The sequence below is a fragment of the Sturnus vulgaris genome, chromosome 24 (assembly GCF_052056855.1).
Source record: "Sturnus vulgaris isolate bStuVul1 chromosome 24, bStuVul1.hap1, whole genome shotgun sequence".
In the NCBI taxonomy this organism is placed as follows: domain Eukaryota; kingdom Metazoa; phylum Chordata; class Aves; order Passeriformes; family Sturnidae; genus Sturnus; species Sturnus vulgaris.
The window spans coordinates 6816667-6833322 of NC_142266.1; the positions used below are offsets into that span (position 1 = coordinate 6816667).

At 66.4% G+C, this 16656-nt stretch overlaps 1 protein-coding gene across 1 annotated transcript; it reads right to left on the reverse strand.

Annotated features, from left to right (window-relative positions):
- Positions 1-1144: 1144 nt before the first annotated feature.
- Positions 1145-11547, reverse strand: CRYBG2 (crystallin beta-gamma domain containing 2). The gene is made up of 21 exons (XM_088178252.1): positions 11341-11547; positions 10964-10974; positions 6732-8778; positions 6159-6206; positions 5950-6068; positions 5473-5650; positions 5246-5385; positions 5033-5159; positions 4724-4759; positions 4503-4630; positions 4204-4330; positions 3790-3932; positions 3583-3709; positions 3457-3489; positions 3249-3361; positions 2996-3125; positions 2656-2795; positions 2447-2570; positions 1854-2012; positions 1366-1525; positions 1145-1233 (listed from the first exon to the last, which is right to left on the reverse strand). The coding sequence occupies exons 1-21, from the start codon at positions 11545-11547 to the stop codon at positions 1145-1147; spliced, it is 4386 nt and encodes a 1461-aa protein (XP_088034378.1).
- Positions 11548-16656: the final 5109 nt, after the last annotated feature.

Sequence of the window (16656 nt, forward strand, 5' to 3'; positions counted from 1 at the left end):
CAGCCAATCACAGCTCGGCAGAGTTTATATAAAGCCATGAGACCACCTCCGCCACTTCCTGTCAGGCGCGGCCGGGGCCCCGAGGGGAGCTGCTGCGTGCTGGGCTCTCTGCAATATTGAGGGGGTTTCACTTTCCTGCCAGGCTGGTCTTAACCTCTAAATCCCTCGTGTGCTGCCTGTCCTCCTGCCCGAACGGGTACTGGGGCAATGGGAGACACGTAAAGTATGGGCGTTTGTTGGTGGCTGTTTTTGAAGTCGCGGCAGTCCTACCCCGCTGGAGACGCCCGATGTCACCTGGCGCTGCCCAGGCTGTCTCCGCTGCTCCCTGCGAGGGTGAGGAGTGGTCGCTGCCCCCAGGCACTGACCAGACCAGGCTCTTGCTGGCAGCCGTGTCCTCTCCCCAGCCGCGCTCGTTGTTTCAGTTTCTTGCCCCGTGTCCCCCTGGCTCTAAATCACATTCCCGGGGAGCTCCTGCTCTTGACCCAGATGGGTGAAACCTCTGTTCTGGGCACTCGGAAGGTGGGTGGTCTGTGCCATCATGCTGCATCAGCGACAGGGAACCCCAAGGGCACAGTTTGGGGTCGCCCTGTGCTGGAGCTGCTGGGGTCCCGCAGCCCCCGGTGCTCCCGGGGCACAGCTTGGGCAATGCCCAAAATCCATGGCCACGGAGCTGCCTGTGCCCCTGGGCACTAGAGGGCACCGGGATCCCATCCTGGCACCGGGATCAGTCCTGGGGCTGGCAGGGGGCGAGGTGCTGGGATGGGGGGCACTGCCGGGCTGTGGGGAGGACAAGGACAAGGACAGGGACACCAAGCAGCCAGGCAGAGCTGGTCCAGACAAGCAGGGCTGTATCTTACACACGTACATAAATACAGTTCAGGGGGAAGAAACATTTGTGGGGAGGGGCTCTGCTGCTCTCCAGAGGGTCCCACTCTGGTCGTGTCTGTGGGATCCTTTGTGGACCCTGCTCAGGCCTCCTCAGGAGGGAGGTGGGGTGGTCCCCCGTGGGCGACAGCTTGGTGGTCATCCTTCACACCAGCAGCTGGGGCAGAGAGGTGCTTGGGGTGCAGCAGGGGTGGGGTCTGAGGCCTCCTGCCCAACGCTGGCAGGGTGTCCCCACCCTGCCCCATGGCACCTGTGCCCCTCACAGCACCTGGATGTCCCAGATCTGCGTGGGTCTCTCCTCAGCCATGTCCCAAACGATGGCGTGGTCCCGGTCGTAGCTTCGGCCGCCTGCAGAGCGAGGGGAAGGTTTGGGCAGGGCAAACCCCACTCCTGATGGTGCTGAAGGGGTGGGCACCCCATGTCATGGCCAAACCCCCCCCATTTTGGGGAAGCAGCCTCTGTGCAGGGCTGAGGCCTCACCCTTGACATCGAGGATCATGTCCTCGAACATCTGGCTGTGGATCCGTCCCTGAGAATCCACGCTCCAGGTCTGGCGTGGCATCCGTGTCTCGGACCAGAGCACGGCCTTGGCGCCCTTGCCGGCCGGCCCGATGACCTGCAGGCTCATGGTGGGGGCCACCTGCAGGGACACGGGAGGCATTTCCCTGTAAGCACGGCTGCTCCTGTGCTGGAACGTGGGATGAGCAGGAAGATCCCTCAGTGAGAGACGGGGGGGGATTGAGGGTGACAGCAACTCCACAGGGAAGGCAGAGATGGCTTCGCATCTCCAGGGGAGATTCAGGGAGGAGAATCACCAGATCTTTGGGGACAAGACTGGGATTAGAGGCTGGGAAAAGCTGTTATAAAGGCTGGAAGATGGCTGTGGGGTGGGGAGTGCCCAGCAGGAGTCCTGCCAGAGGCTGTCCTGCTCCCCTCGGTGGTGCTGGCTGTCACACCTGAGCCCTGACCTGGTTTTTGATCAGCCCATTCTCGTAGTACCAGACAGAGCTGCTCTGCTCGCCCAGGCTGGAGACCACCACCCTCCCTGCCTTCATGTCCTCCACATCGTCGGGGACCGAGAGGAAGAGCTCCAGCGTCCTGCTCCTGATGCGGAAATAAATCCGTCTCTGCAACGACAGGAACCTGCTGTTTGCACCCCAAAGCCCTTCCAGGAGCTCACCTGGGTCCTGCAGCCCTGGGTTCTCCCCGTTTTCCTCCCCCAGGAGATCCCCACGTCTCCCCAGGGCGAGGGCTGTGACCGTGACCTGTCCCTCGTAGCTGCCATGGGCACGGCTGGGATGCCATGGATTTTACATGGCCCTTGCCCACAGGGAGCGTTTCACCACAAAGGCAGCCACTCCCAGGGTGGGGGACAGGAATCTGGGGCGGCAGGGCCGAGCTGGTGGCACCTTCCCTGTGCCAGAGCTGTCAGGCTGCTGCTCTGCAGCTCCCCCAGCCCACCCCGAGCGGGCTGGCAGCTCTGTCTCTGTGCCCCACGAGGGGTTTTGGGTTCACCCCGCCGGGTGGCAGTGCCCTGTCCCCTCCCAAAGGTGACACTCACCTGTCGGATGGGGTAGAGGGACCCCACGTGCTGGAGCCCGCTGTAGGTCAGCCAGTTGGTGATCTCAGTGCAGTCCAGCAGCCACTGCCGCCCTCGGAAGTCACCGTGCTCGCACAGCACCCAGCTGTGGGGACAGGATGGCACAGCACAGGTCACCCCGGGCGGGCAGGGGACACCCACAGGGTGCCAGGGCACCAGGGCTCACTTACATCCCTCCTTTGACCCGCACTGACAGCACGTGGTTGTTGAAACCCTCTGCCTGGAGACTCCGAACTTCGGAGTTGAGCTCGATCTCCTTCCCCTCGAAACACTCCAGCCCGTGCAGGAAGATGGAGGGCTCCGAGAAAAACTGTGAGATTGGGGACAGAGATGGGGTGGGAGGGGGAAAGGATGGGAGTGGGGGTTCCAGGGGTGGGGATCCAGAACGGGGGGTGCCCATGAGAGGGAAGGGAAGGGAAGGGAAGGGAAGGGAAGGGAAGGGAAGGGAAGGGAAGGGAAGGGAAGGGAAGGGAAGGGAAGGGAAGGGAAGGGAAGGGAAGGGGGACTCACCAGTGGAACTTTCTTCAGGGAGCAGATGGAGGTGGAGCAGAGGCAGCCCATGGCACTGAGCGTGGGGTACTCGCCCTCGGACAGCACGTGCTGCTCCCCAGTGAAGTCCTGGCCGTCAAACAGGATCCAGCTGGTGGAGAGGAGCATTCCCGGCTGACAGAGCCATCACAGCAGCCATCCATCCCTCCTGTGACCCACAGCACCCCTTCCCTGCCCACCCTGTCCCCATCCCCATGGCCCCGGGACACCCCACCTGCCCCCACGGACTCTGCAGGAGCGTGGGATGAAGGCTTCGGGCAAGGCCTCCTGGTCCTCCTCAAAGGCAACGTGGTCCCCCAAGAAGTCAGGCTCTGAGAAAAGCAGGATCTGGGGAGGAGGAGCAGAGGGGCTCGGTGAGGGGGTAAAGCATCACCACCACCCCACAGGGGGCTGTGTCCCCCTGCCCATCCACCAGCCCTGACCTTGGAGACGAAGTGCAGGTTGTGTTCCCTGACCTGGAAGCAAACAGAGTGGGGTTGTGGGTGTCTGGCTGTGACCCCCACCAGCCCGTGGGGGGGGGGTCCCATGAGGAGGGGGTGTCCCCTCACCTGCAGGATGGGCTGTGCTGAGGCGATGTGGCAGTCGGTGGCCCCCCAGTCCTCGCAGTTGCGGTACACCCCCTTCTCCAGGATGTACTGCTCGCCAGAGTAGTTGGGGCCCTCATAGGCCACCCAGCTGTGGGGAGGAGGTGAGTGCTGGTTCATTCCCCCCCCCAGGCACCCCCCAGGCCCCCCGTGCCCCGTCCCCACGCTCACACTCCGCTCAGCACGTGGATGGACTGGGTGACGGAGCCGTATCCGGCCAGCTGCGTGTCCGGGAGAGCCTCGCTCAGCTCCACGCTCGGGCCCTCCTCGAAGTCCATGGCCTCGAACAGGACCAGTGCTGGGTCAGAGAAGTCCTGTGGGGAGAAGGAGCCCCCCCCAAGCCCCGTGGTGTGTCAGGGGAAGGGGCTGTGGGCTGGGCACACACACACAGGGCCGAGCTCCTTGGGGAGGGTGGGAGCAGCTGCCGAACCTTGGCTCGGGAGAGTTTGGGGGGTCTCAGCCGTGCCCAGCTGCCTGACACAGGCAGGGAAGGCTCCCTTTGGGGGGTGAGGATGAGGTGAGGGTGCCTGGCTCTCTCTGCCCACTCTAAGTCCATTCCCAAGCCGTTCCCATCCCTGCCCTCACCGTCCGGATCAGCCGTAGGGACACCAGCTCCTTGCTGTAGCCGCCCCACTGCCTCCAGTCCTGGTACTCCCCTTCCTCCAGCAGGTACTGGTGGCCACGGAAACCTTCCTTCTCGTAGCCAACCCAGCTGTGGCACAGGCAGACACGGGCAGTGAGGACTCCAGAGGATTTCCACTTGCTGGGGCACAGGGACACCATCCACACCCTCCCAAGTGACCCACAGCCATTCCACAGCCCTTCCCAGGGGTGACCATCACCCTCCCAGCCTGCTCCAGCCCTGCCCTCCCCGTGCCACTCACCAGCCACCCAGGACACGCAGGGAGCCCACGGTGGGCAGCGCTGGCTCGGGCAGGCGCTTCAGGTCATAAATGTCTCTGCTGATGGTGAAGCTGCGGCCCTGGAAAGCTGCAGCCTCATAGATCAGCACCTGGGGACGGGTGAGAGAGGTGAGAGAGGTGAGAAAGGGGACAAGGTGAGGTGAGATGGTCCCATGGCCATCCCAGCCCATCCCAGAGCTCACCTGTGGCTCACCAGGTCTCTCCACGACGGGGCAGCCCTGGAAGGAGAATGAGCCCCAGTGAGGCTGTGGTGGCAGGAGGGGACATTGCAGGGACATCTGCTGCCACTCTTTAAAGCCTGAGCTGGTTTTTGGGTCATTTTCATTCAAGAAGCTCTTTTGAAGCTTTCCCTCACCCCTAACCCACAGGAGCACTTTCCAAAGCCACGCTTGGCCTGTTTCCACACCATGATCTTACCGATGGCAACCAGGAGCTGCCAGAACTCACTCACAGCTGGACACAGCCCCCACAGGCCTGGAACCAGCACTCACCAGCCTGATGGGGTGCATGGAGCAGATGGACGGGTCCTTGGCTCCCCAAGCCTTTAAATTGGGGTACCCACCCGGCTCCAGCACGTAGGGATCATCGTCGAAGAAAGGCTTGGAGTAAAGCAGCCACCTGGGGAAGGGGGAAAAGGCGTCACACCCTGCTCCCATCTGTGCTGGAGCCCACCCGGCAGCCCCCCAGGGCAGGGTCGCGCTCACAGGCCCGAGTGGACGATGATGGAGGCGGCGGCCAGCGCCTGTCCCCGCTGCCGGGTGTCCTCGGCCGAGCCGCTGAACCGGAGCCGGGCGCCTTCGCCGTTCTCCTCCGCGAACAGGCTGATCTCGGGGGTGCGGTAATCCTGCGGGAACAGCGGCGTTCCGGGCTCCGGCACCTCCGCTCGGGGGGCTCGGGGGGCTCGGGGGGCTCGGGGGGTCCCTGCACTCACCCGCACCACCCTCTTGAAGGAGCCGATGCGGAACGGGCGGCTCCCGCGGGGCTGCCCGCTGTCCCCGCTGTCCCCTTTGCTGTCCCCGTACGCCGTCCAGGGGTTGTCGATCTCCACGTCCCCCTCGGCCAGGACGCACTTGCGCCCTCGGAACCGCGGCTTCTCGTACATCACCCACCTGGGAGCGGGGGGAATCCAGCGTTACCCGCAGCCCTGCGGTGCCCCCGGGGCACGGCGAGGGTGGGGATGCGCTGTCACCGCCGCGGTAATCAGCACTTGGCAGGACGGTCACTCCTGAACGCCGGGCTGTGACCGGGCTGTGACATCCCCGGCACGGGGAGAGCTCCAGCCCCAGCCAAACCCCCGCCTGCGGTACACCCCCTTCTCCAGGATGAACTGCTCGCCAGAGTAGTTGGGGCCCACTCAGCTGCGGGGAGGAGGTGAGTGCTGGCTCATGGTGTCCCCTGGTGTCCCTACCCGCCTCGGATGACTCGGATGGAGATGGTGTGTGACAGCTCCCAGGACGTGGCGTCGGGGATGTCGTCCCAGATCTCCCGTTTCTGCCCCGCGAAGCCGGCATCGGAGTACAGGATGATCTGGGAAGGGGTGACAGGGCGGGGAAGTGTCACACACCGCGCCATGGCCCGGCCAGCCAGCCCTGCCCGGCCCCAGCGCCCTCCCTGTACCTTGCCAGGTCTCGTGTTGATCTTCTCCAAGCCCTCCTTATCCTCCTGCTGTGAAGAGGCGAGGGGATGGGCGGGTGAGGAGCACGGAGGGACATGGGCTGCAGCAGCCATCGCAGCCGCAGCCGCAGCCTCGCGTCTGGCGTCTGCCCGGCCCTCCCACCGCCCCGAGCAGCCACACCTCGAGCATTCCTGCACGGCTGGGGATCAGCCTCGCGTCTGCCCCCGACCCTCCTGTCACCTGCCCGGGACCCTCCCAGCAGCCGTGGTGGCACCCTCCCATCGCTTGACCTCGTATCCACCCATCCCAGTGTCCTCCCATCACCCATCCCAGTGTCCTCCCATCACCCATCCCAGTATCCTCCCATCACCTATCCCAGTGTCCTCCCACGACCCGTCCCAGTTCACTCCCATCACTTTTCCCAGTCCCTGCACTTTCACCCCATGGCCTCTCTTGGGGAAGCACGAGCCATGTGTTGGGAACAGGGAAGGAAGCTCCAGGGTTCAGCCCCCACCCCATCCCACTCTCCCGGGGAAGGAGAGCATTCCCCAGGGCTCCGGGCTGCAATCACTCACCAGGACATGCTCCAGGCTCAGGGCCACGGTGCTCTCTGGCTCCTCGGTGACAGGAGGGACAGAGCCAGAACTCAGGGCTTCCAGCATGGCCATCTCGGGGCCAGAGTGGCCACCAGGGCCCAGCCCATTGTGGTCCCTGAGGCCGGGTAAGTCTGTGGCCCCGTCGCCGTCGGGCAGCTCGAGCAGGGCGGTGCCGGGGGACACGAAGCGGCTGTAGAGCACGCTGTTATCCAGCCGGGAGTAGGGCTTGCCCTCATCAGCTCCAGCTGCCCGCTGCTCCAAAAAGTGGGAGAGCAGCGCCATGCCCTTGAGGACGTTCCCTCGGAAGAGCCCACTCCGCTCGGCCGAGCCCCCGGCCACCAGTTTGGCTTTTTCATCTGCTCCCAGTGTCCCCAGGAGTGAGCCCCCCTCCACGCACCCCTGGCCCCCCACCTTGTCCCTGGGCACCCCACGGAGGGTTCTCATGGCCGCCCGTTCCTCCGGGCTCAGGTAGGGGTTCTCGATCTCCTCCTCTTCCTCGGGGGTGTCCTGGGGCCGCCCCGCCGGGCCCCGGGCCAGCAGCTCCCGCAGGGCCTGGGGCAGGGACAGGGGGGCTCGGGGGGCCACGCGGTCCTCGTGGATGGGGGGCAGGGCTGCACAGCGGCCCAGAGCCGACGGCCGGGGCTGCCGAGGGGCTTTGGGCGCCTTCCGCAGCTCCGAGGGCTCCATGTTGCGCAGGGTGTCCACCAACATCTCCATGTCCACCAGCAGCTCGGGGTCCTCCTCGGCCGCGTCCGGGGGGCTCTCGGCTGGGGGCTCAGGGGCTGGCGGCTCGGTGGGGGTCTCTGGGATGCTCTCAGGCTCTTGGGCTGTGCCCTGGGGGTCTCCCGTCGTCTCATCCCCCTCCGGCTCAATCTCAGCCTTTGCTGGTGCTGCTGTTTCGGATGAAGGCTCTGGACCATCGCCCACCTCCGAGGGGAGGTTCTCGGGGGTGCTGCCAGTTCCCGGGGGGCTCTCTGTCCTCGGTGGCGTGGCTGCAATGGTGCCATCCACGTCTGCCACGCTTCCCTCACCTGCGCCAGCCGGATCAGCCTGGCCAGCGGCGCCTGCCGAGGGCCACTGCGGGGAGCTGGTCAGACTGGTTTGTGGGTCCCCGGGCCTGTCGCCGGCTCCCGCAGTTGCCCTCACCGGCGTGGGTTCAGCTTGTGCCGAGTCCTTCTCCTCGGGGGATCCCTCGGCCGGGAGCCCAGCGGCCTCTGTGGTGCCCGGCGAGTTTTCCTTGCCCACTGCGGCCACAGCAGAGCCGCTGCCGTCCTGCCCGGGGCTGTCCCGCTGCGCCGAGGCCCTGGTGGCCCCGGCAGTGTCGTGTGTCCCATTCGGAGCCCCCCGTGGTTCCGCCGGCCCGGCCGCGTCCCTGCCCGTCCGCAGCACGGTGACCTGCCTGGCCCTGGGCGAGGCGGGGACGCTGCCGGGCTCGGCGGCGCACGGGGCACCGGCAGCGTCCCCGGGAGCCCCGGCGGGGCGGGTGGGCAGCAGGGTGCCATGCACGTAACTCTCCCTGTGCACGGGCACCTCGCGGGGGGCACCCACAGGGCAGGGGGAGCCGTCACCGCCGGGCCCCCCCTTCCCCCGCTCGTCCTGGCGCCGGGGCCGCTGCGCCGGGGCATAGACCTGCGAGAAGATGGGGCCGTGCGCCGTGAAGTCCTTGAGGAGGCTGAGGGAGGACGAGTGCTCCCGGTGGGTCGGGGTGGCGGGGCTGGAGCCCGTCTTCTCCACGATCTCCCTCTCCCAGGCCTGCAGCAGGAGGGACACGCGCGAGGGGCTCCCGTCCCTGCCCCGAGCGCTCCCGGTGCTCTCCAGGCGCCGCGACACCAGCGAGACCTTCTGGAAGCGGGACCGGCCCTCGGGGGCACCCGCGGCTCCCTGCTTCATGCTGAGCTCGGCGCTGGAGATGAAGGCTCTGCTCTTGCTGTGCCGGAACGGCGGATCCATGGATCGGGCAGGGGATGCCGCGGTCCCGGAGCTCCCCGCGCTGCCGGGCTCAGCCCCCGCGGCCGCCACGCTGGGGCTGGCAGAGCTGCAGGGAGAGAAGGAATCTCTGGGAGAGCTGAGAACAACCCCACGAGGAACAGCCCTGACCCCCAAAGCAGCCCTTTAAGCCCCACAGACCTCCCTCTGAACCTGCGGGACATTTTGGGAGGATCCCGTGAGCCCTGGAGGTGGCTTTGGGGCTTCTTGTGGAGTTCCTGCCATCCATCCTGGCACATGTAGGGCGTGGGGGGCACCGTGGGTCCCCATGCCTGGCCGTGCCAGCGCTGCCGTGTCCGGCAGAGCTCTGCCACGAACCGTGGTGGGCTGAGGGCTGTGGCAGAGCCTGGCGGGGCACAGGTGAGCCTGGCGGGGCACAGGTGAGTGTGCACGATCTGTGCCGTGCCCCGAGCTGCGGGATGAGTCAGGCGGGCAGCAGGGCTGCGCCGAGTCAGCAAATGCAGCAAACAAACAAGCCCAGAAAACAACAGGGAAGCTGCTCCGTGGGGGAAAGGGCCTGGCTGGGATCGGGACCAGCCGCGGGAGGAGGTGGAGACCTGAGCAGCATCATCCCCTTCCCTGCGCTGTGTGGCAAAGGTGGGATTGCTCCGTCCACCTCTGCAGCTCCACCGGCACCAAGAAACCAACTGGAATGATCATCCAGGGCTCACCCCCTGCTCTGAGATTGTCCCCAGCACGCAGCAGGGGTTGGCTGTGCTTCTCGGGGCTCGGGGCAGGGGACAGGGACACGGGTGCCACCTCGGCTTGGGGGGATGCCAGCAGAGGCGTCCCTGTGCCTGCGTTTTATTGCTGGGTTTGGGATTGGGAAGCAGCTGACACAGCAGTGCTGGGGAGGGAGATGAAGGTGCACCCACATCCCAGCATCTCCCAGTTAGGAGCTGTTCAGTGTCACCGCCCAGCTGTGGGGACAAAGGCGGAGATTTGGGGTCAGCCCGAGGACAGGCTGAGACTGAGGTCCCCATCCGGGAATGGGGACACCTCCCTGCACAAATCCCAGGGCTGCTTTCCCTGGGGAACACCTCAGAGAGGACCTCATCGTGCAGCAGCCAGGTGGGATGGATCCACACTGGCAGGTTGAGTTTCCCCAGTCCCTAAGGGGATCAGGGGGCCGGGTACAGGCAGCTGCCTGCCCCTGCTGCCTGCCCGCCACGCGCCCTCCAGATCCTGCTCTCCCCGGCCCAGCAGGTCTTTCCAGAACAGATAGGAAGAGTTTGTGTCATTTCTCCGGAAGGTGATGAGACCTTGTCTGGGACAGGCAGCACCTCTGGAGACTGGGACCAGCCTGGGTGGGGCTGTACAGCCACATGGCCACAGCTGGATCCCCAGGGTCACAGCTGGATCCCCAGGGTCATGGTCAGTGGAAGCGGGATGGATGCACTGGCCGTGCCCGTGGCCCCAGGACAGCACAGGGACGGGGACGCTGGCTCCGTGCAGCACCGGGCTGCTGGGGGGAGGTGGGACCTGCTGACTCAGCATCCTGCCTCTCACCTGGGGCTGCTTTTCCAAAGATCTCCAGGTCTGTCATTCCCATCCCATCCCTGCAGCTGGATCCAGCACCTGGTGCCACCCTGGACCCCACAGGTCCTGGGGAAGGTGCTCACCCAGAACCCTGCTCTGCCCCAGCACCCCATTTTCTGCTAAAATGATTCCCACTGCAGCAATGGGTGAAGGACAGGAGGACACGAGGATCAAGGACAAGAGGACAAGACCCTGCAGCTCCCCGGCTGCCGCTGCCGGCGGTCCCCGCCTGCCCGGACGTGCCAGGCTGGGTCAGCGGTGTTGCCACACCGGGGCACCCAGCACGGCTCTAATTAATCCCCTTTGGCCAAGCCAAGCCAAGCCAAGCCGCTGACCTCGTTCGCTGCCTCTCGTCACCCCAAAGGGTCTCCCAGCACCCAAGTCAAAGGCACGAGGCGCTGTTTAATATTCAGGAGAGACGGAGGGGCCGAGGGCAGCAGCTGCGGCTGCCTTTGAGCCGGTGACCACGGATTAAGCTGAGCCTGCGGCCACGTTGGGCTGAGCTCTGTCACCGCGGGGTGAGAGCGGACCTGCCACCTTCAGGAAAATCAGGGATCTGGGTTGGGTGGCGGCTGCACGAACTGAGGTTCATGGGGAGGCCAGGGGAGCCCCCGGCCCCCCCCGCTGAGCCGGGTCATGGGCTGCCATGTGCCGGGCACGGAGGGGGACAGGGGTGACAGGGGAGCCCCGCTGTCCCCTCAGCAGACATGGAGGAGCCCCAGCTCACCCTGGCACCTCTTGGGATGCACTGTTGTGGCAGGAGTTGGATTACAACCGCAGCAGCCCCCCAAATTCAGGGACTGAAAGTGAGAGGGTCAGAGCGGGGCTCAGCCCCCACCTCCCGGCCCCATCCCCCCAGCCTGGCCAGCGCTGATCCCGGGACCCGTCCCAGCCCCTGCCAAGCCGGGGCTCGGCTCCGGGCACCGGGGAGGCCCCGTGGCTGCAGCGGGACGGGAGCAGCGGTGCCCCCATCCCTCCCCAGCACCGCGGATCCCCTTCCCTGCCAGCCGGGGCCACCGGGGCAGCGCCCTGTGCCGGGGGGCACCCCCTGCACCCCCCGTACCTGCCGGCCGAGGGTCCCGCCGTGCCGTGCCGTGCCGTGCCGTGCCGTGCCGTGCCGTGCCGTGCCGTGCCGTGCCGTGCCGAGCGGGCTCGCAGTGCTGCTCTCTGCACACCACACAGCTGGGCGGACCGGCAGAGTCACCCTGAGCACCCAGCCCTGAGCACCCAGCCCTGAGCACCCAGCCCTGGCGCAGCGGAGGTTTGGCATTCCTCAGGTGCTGACAGCCGGGGAGCCGGTCAGGCTGGTTCCAGACCCGGCTCCCCCGTTTCCTCCGACTCAGCAGCGCCGGGAGGGAGCCCAGCCGGCCTGGGTGGCTCTGGGCCCCCCCGGACCTCTATCCTACCACCCACCCGAGTGGAGGGCGGTGGTGACCTCGGATGGGACATCAGGGACCGCTTTTGTCCCCGCACCTCCGGCCGGCACGGTGCTCCCAGCACGGGCCGGCTCTGGGGCTGGCAGGGTCCCAGCGCGGAATGGGGAGGGGCTGGGGGTCCCCAGGGCCTGGACAACTTCCCGAGGGTCCCACGAGGATCCCCCAGCACTGCGGCACCTTGCCGAGGGGCTCCGAATGCGGGGGGATCCCGCAGGTCTCAGGGGGCTGGGGCTCTCCAGGGGCTTCACACGGGCTCGGGGAGGGAATGGACATCACAGTAGCCCTGGGCCACCGCGGGACACCTGACCCCGGGGCGCAGGGCCCCGTCCCGCCAGGGCTGGGAGCGCAGCAGGGCCAGTGCCCGCCCCGTATCCTCGCCCTGCTCCGCCCCAGCCCGCGGGTGCCCGCTGCGGTGCCAGCCTCAGCCCGGGGCCACCACTCCCGGCTGCTGGCCCAGCCCAGGAGCCTCCCCGGTCACCGCCGGCCCCGCGCAGGTGGCCACAGTTCAGCTCCGGCTGGGGAGCCTGGGGCCACCCAGCTCTGGGTGACAGCGCTCACGTGCTGGGGAAACTGAGGCAGGGCCGAGCTCCCTCTGCCGGGTTCTGGCAGGTCCCCTGTCCCCTGCCCTGCCCCTCGCCGGGAGGGCTGAGCACCCACGCGGGGATCGAGTGCCGGGGCTCGGGCACAGGAGCGGGATGTGCCCCCTGCCCCCCCCGGTGCCGCGGGCTCGCAGGAGGGGCAGCGTTGGGGTCCCGGAGAGCCCGGCCCGGCCCGGCTGGGTGTTCGGGGGTGTCACTGGGTGTTTGGGGGATGCCACTGGATATCACTGGGTGTTCGGAGGATGTCGCTGGGTGTTGGGGGTGTCACTGGGTGTTCGGGGTGTGTCGCTGGGTGTTGGGGGGTGTTTGGGGGGTGTCACTGAGTGTTCGGGGGGTGTCGTTGCGTGTCACTGTGTCTGTTCAGCGTGTACCAGGGTGTCCGAGCCGAGCCAGCCCCGCACCGCCCTCCCCGGCCGGGTTAGTCAGCGCTCGGGAGGGTCCCCCCGCAGCAAACCAGTTCCCAGGCACTGGAGAAACTGGAGGGACACCGGGGCGAGCCTGGGCTTTGAGTCACTGTGTGCAAAGGGAGGGACACGCCACGGGGCGCGCTGGGGACGGGCGGGGTCGGGCTCAGCCGCGGCTGCCGGGAGGGACACGGGGCCAGAGGGAGCCCCAGAGCACCCCGAGTCCTCCCGGGGCTGCAGGGGGGTCCTGCGGGCATCCTCCGCCCAGCCAGGGGGAAATGGGAAGATGAGAGTGGAAAAGAAAAAAAGGGGAAAAAAGGGGAAAATAAAAAGGAAAAAAAGGAAAAGGACACTGTATAAGCCGTATCCCCTCCCGGGGGGAACACGGGGTGCCCGTCCCCCATTCCCAACGGGACCTGCAGGGCTCTGCTCTGGCCACACCTGCATTGAGTTTCCAGATCTCAGCGCTGGGAGGGGCTGAGCCAGGGCAGCCGCTGGTGTTTGGAGGCGATGGGATCTGGATGGATCAGCCAGCTCGGCTTCCTCGGGATCACCCTGGACCTTTGAAGGGGGTTCCCCAGCACCCCAAGAAGGATGAAAACCCTGTTTGCCAGGCTCGCAGTAGGAGGAGGAAGATGCAGGACAGGCCGGTGCTTTGGGAGGTGAGATTCAGCTGCTGCAGGAGAGGCTCTGCCTTTCCTCAATATCCTGCTCTGCCCTCCTGGCTCCCCCAGGCCAATTTTCTCCCCCACTGCTCGGGTTTGGTGTCAGGGGAGTGAGGTTTGAACAGGGCTGGGGGGATTTAAGGGGCAAGGACAGACTTGTGAGCTCTGGTCTGAGGTGGGGAGGGGTCTGCAGCCTCCGAGGAAAATCCTTCAGCTATCGATTCCCCCTTATCAGGGAGCAGGAATATGTATGGGCTGAAATCCTGATCAATCCCTGCTCGGCTGCTGATCAATCAGCTGCTGCCCCAGGGTTTTATCAAAGGGAGCTGCGAATTTGGGCACAGCCCATCACTGCAGGGGACGACAGGACTGTCTCGATCCAGCCCTACCCTCCCTGTGGGAGGGCAGCACCCTACAGGGCACCCCTCAGGAACCTCCAATGCCCCAGGGAGCCCCATTTGGGGTGGAGCAGGATGGCCACGCTGTGGGGCACCCCCAAGCCCCAGGGGAGGATTTTTGGGGTGTTGGGAAGGTGCTGCCTGGTTAGGGCACCCTCGGGGATCAATGTCCCCCCAGCCCCGTGTTCCCAGCACTGGGAGCATCCCTCAGTCCCAGCTGGGCCTGGGGGAGGCACGGGGCGAGCAGGGGGTGTGGGGGGCCAGTGAGGGGGAGGAGCAGCTCGGTGGCCTCCTTTATTGATTGCTTCGTAGCCAAAGGTCAGCGGCGAGCGTGGAGGGGTGGGGAGGAGGGAGGTGGGGTGTGAGGGGCTGTGCCACGGGGGGCAAGTGCCAGCCTCAGGCAGGGCAGGGTGGAGTGCCCAGCAGGGGCTCCCATTGCACGGGCACCCCCTCGTGCCTCAGTTTCCCCACCAGCAGATGGGCTGGCAGGGCTGGGCAGTGGCCACCAGCGTGCTGGGCTGGCTGGGTGGGCGAGGAGGTGTTGGGGGCTGGAGGGAAGGGTCCGTGCCCACCGGAGGGGTGGAGGTGGGCTCAGCCAGGAGGGCTGTGCCTGTGGGGTGGGCAGGGACAGGGATCAGTTTTCCTTGGCAGGAGCTCGGTGATGCTTTGGAGCTGGTCTGTGGTGACAGTGACAGCGCTGGGAGATGGCGCTGGAGCCTCAAACATTTTCCACGGCTCTTCAGGACCCTGGAGGGGCTTGCAGCGCCATGGGGACACCGGTCCCCACCTCTGCCAGCGCTGTGACCCACGTGCCCGGGTGCTGCCCATCCCCAGGGCTCTTCCTGCCGGGCCAGGGCCTGGGTGCAGCCCCGGGGCAGCTCCGTGGGCCCGGCCAGGGACAGCAGCGCCGGGCCTGGGCTCACTGAGCTGCTGCCCTCGCCCCGGCCGTGCCGAGGGGGAAGATTTACAGGCTGTCAGAGCCGGGGCCAGAGGTCAGCAGGGGTCAGAAAGTCCATTTCAGTGAGGTCACTGTCCACTTCTTTCAATCTAATGAAGCCATTATTTGTGAAAGCGGCCGCTTTGCCGGCTCTTCCCTTGAAGCCGAGCAGGGCACAGGGGCTGGCTCTGAAAGAACAGGAAGGAGTCCCCTTCCCTTTCGCATTTGCCATTCAACAGGCCCCGAAAACAAATACTGCACACACAGAAATATGACACAGGCTGCGGGCTGGGACAGCGGCAGCGGGGGCAGGATGGGATGCAGAGGGATGGGGTCTGGAAGTGCCGTGGTCCGGGATGTGGCTGCATCACGTGGGTGGAAGTCGGCGAGGATGGGCAGAGATGAGGAAGTTGCTGTTGGCTGTAAATAGTTACAGGAAAATGCCTCTGGGGCTGCTGGTCACTCCTGGCCATCAGGAAGGGGCTGGAGAAGGGTGGGGATTATTTTCTGAAGGATTCGTTGTGGGCAAAACAAGAGCTGGTTCCTCACCACACTCAGTGTGGACAATTCCTCACCTTCCCCCGTGCCCTCCCCAAATCCCGAGTGAAACGGAGAAAACCGGGAAGGAGATGGGATGGAAGCAGGGATGAGCGGAGAGGGCTGGAGCCGTATGGAGGGTGGGTTATTTTCTCCCCCCTTGCCCCACTTATCCACAGCCGAAAGGAAAACGAGGATGAACGTGCAGCCCTTGCAGCCAGGAGAGGGGGCCAGACTCGCTCCTGCTCTCGGGATCATCCCGGATCGTCCGGGATCTGTGAGTGCCGGCAGCGAGGGGAGCGTGGACACCGACAGGCACCGTGGTTTCCTTCCTTCCTGCCCAGACTGCCACCAACCCTGTCCCCTCCGCCATCCCCGGTCCCGGACCGGGATGGGGGCGGGGGTCCCTCCGGCTGCCAGAGCCTGGGCAGGGATGGGAGTGCGGATCCCATAGGAAACACTGGCCAGACCCTTCCCCCTTTCTGCGCTGCTCCTCGGCTTTGGGGAACCGGCTCAGGACTGGCCATGAGGGGCCGGTGGGGGTTTCCTCCCCAGCTCGGTTAATGCCCGTTGAGAGCAGCGTGAAGGTGAGGGGACACCGTGTGACATCCTGTGACACCGTGTGTGTGTGGCACTTCCCACTCCTGCTGCGTCCCGTGGCACACGGATTCACCTGAACCACGGGGTGCCAAGGTGCTCCCCCTTCACCCGCTGGGAGCCTTCACAGAGGAAAAACATCCTCTTCCTCCTCTTCCTCCTCTTCCTCCTCTTCCTCCTCTTCCTCCTCTTCCTCCTCTTCCTCCTCCCTTTTCCGTCCGTCATTGGGGTCCAGCGGGGCTGTGGGGAAGGGGCAACGAGGAGTTGCCGGGTGTGCGGGGAATGAGGAGGAGGAAGAGCAGGAGGAGGAAGAGGAGGAAGGTCCCGGCCAGGACCCTGGACAGGGCCCCTGTTCAGCACCAAGGCCAGCGGCAGCGGCCGAGCCCTCGCGCGGGGATTCCCCACGCGGGTTCGGCGCCGGCCCCGGCCCGGCCCGGGGTCCCCCCGCGGGTGACACCGCGGTCCCCCCGCGCTCTCTGCCCGCCCAGGGCTCCCCCCCATGCTCCGCTCGGGGCCACCACGCGGGACTCGCCCCGCGTGGGGCGGCCCCGGTGGGCGCAGCCGCCGCCCCCCAGCCCCAGCTCCCCCTTGGGGGGGCACGGGCGGCTCGGGCCGGTTTGGGGGCGGCGCGGGGGGACCCCCGGGCACAGCCCGGGAGGGGCGGCGGGCGGCGCTGTGCCCCCACGGCCGGGGCATTGTCCGCAGCCGGAAATGGAGCCGCTGGTCACTCGCCCTTTGTCCCCGCCCGGCCCGGGGGGCGCCGGGCCCCGGCACCGCTCCCGTGCCGCCCGAACGGGGGAAGCGCG

Excerpts from the sequence above, each read along its gene's own strand:
- CRYBG2 (XM_088178252.1), bottom strand. The coding sequence starts at position 11,547 with ATGCCAAACCTCCGCTGCGCCAGGGCTGGGTGCTCAGGGCTGGGTGCT. Across the intron at positions 2,571-2,655 it reads GTGCGGGTCAAAGGAGGGAT|CTGGGTGCTGTGCGAGCACG; the intron begins GTAAGTGAGCCC and ends CTGTCCCCACAG. Across the intron at positions 1,234-1,365 it reads CATGATCCTCGATGTCAAGG|GCGGCCGAAGCTACGACCGG; the intron begins GTGAGGCCTCAG and ends CTCGCTCTGCAG.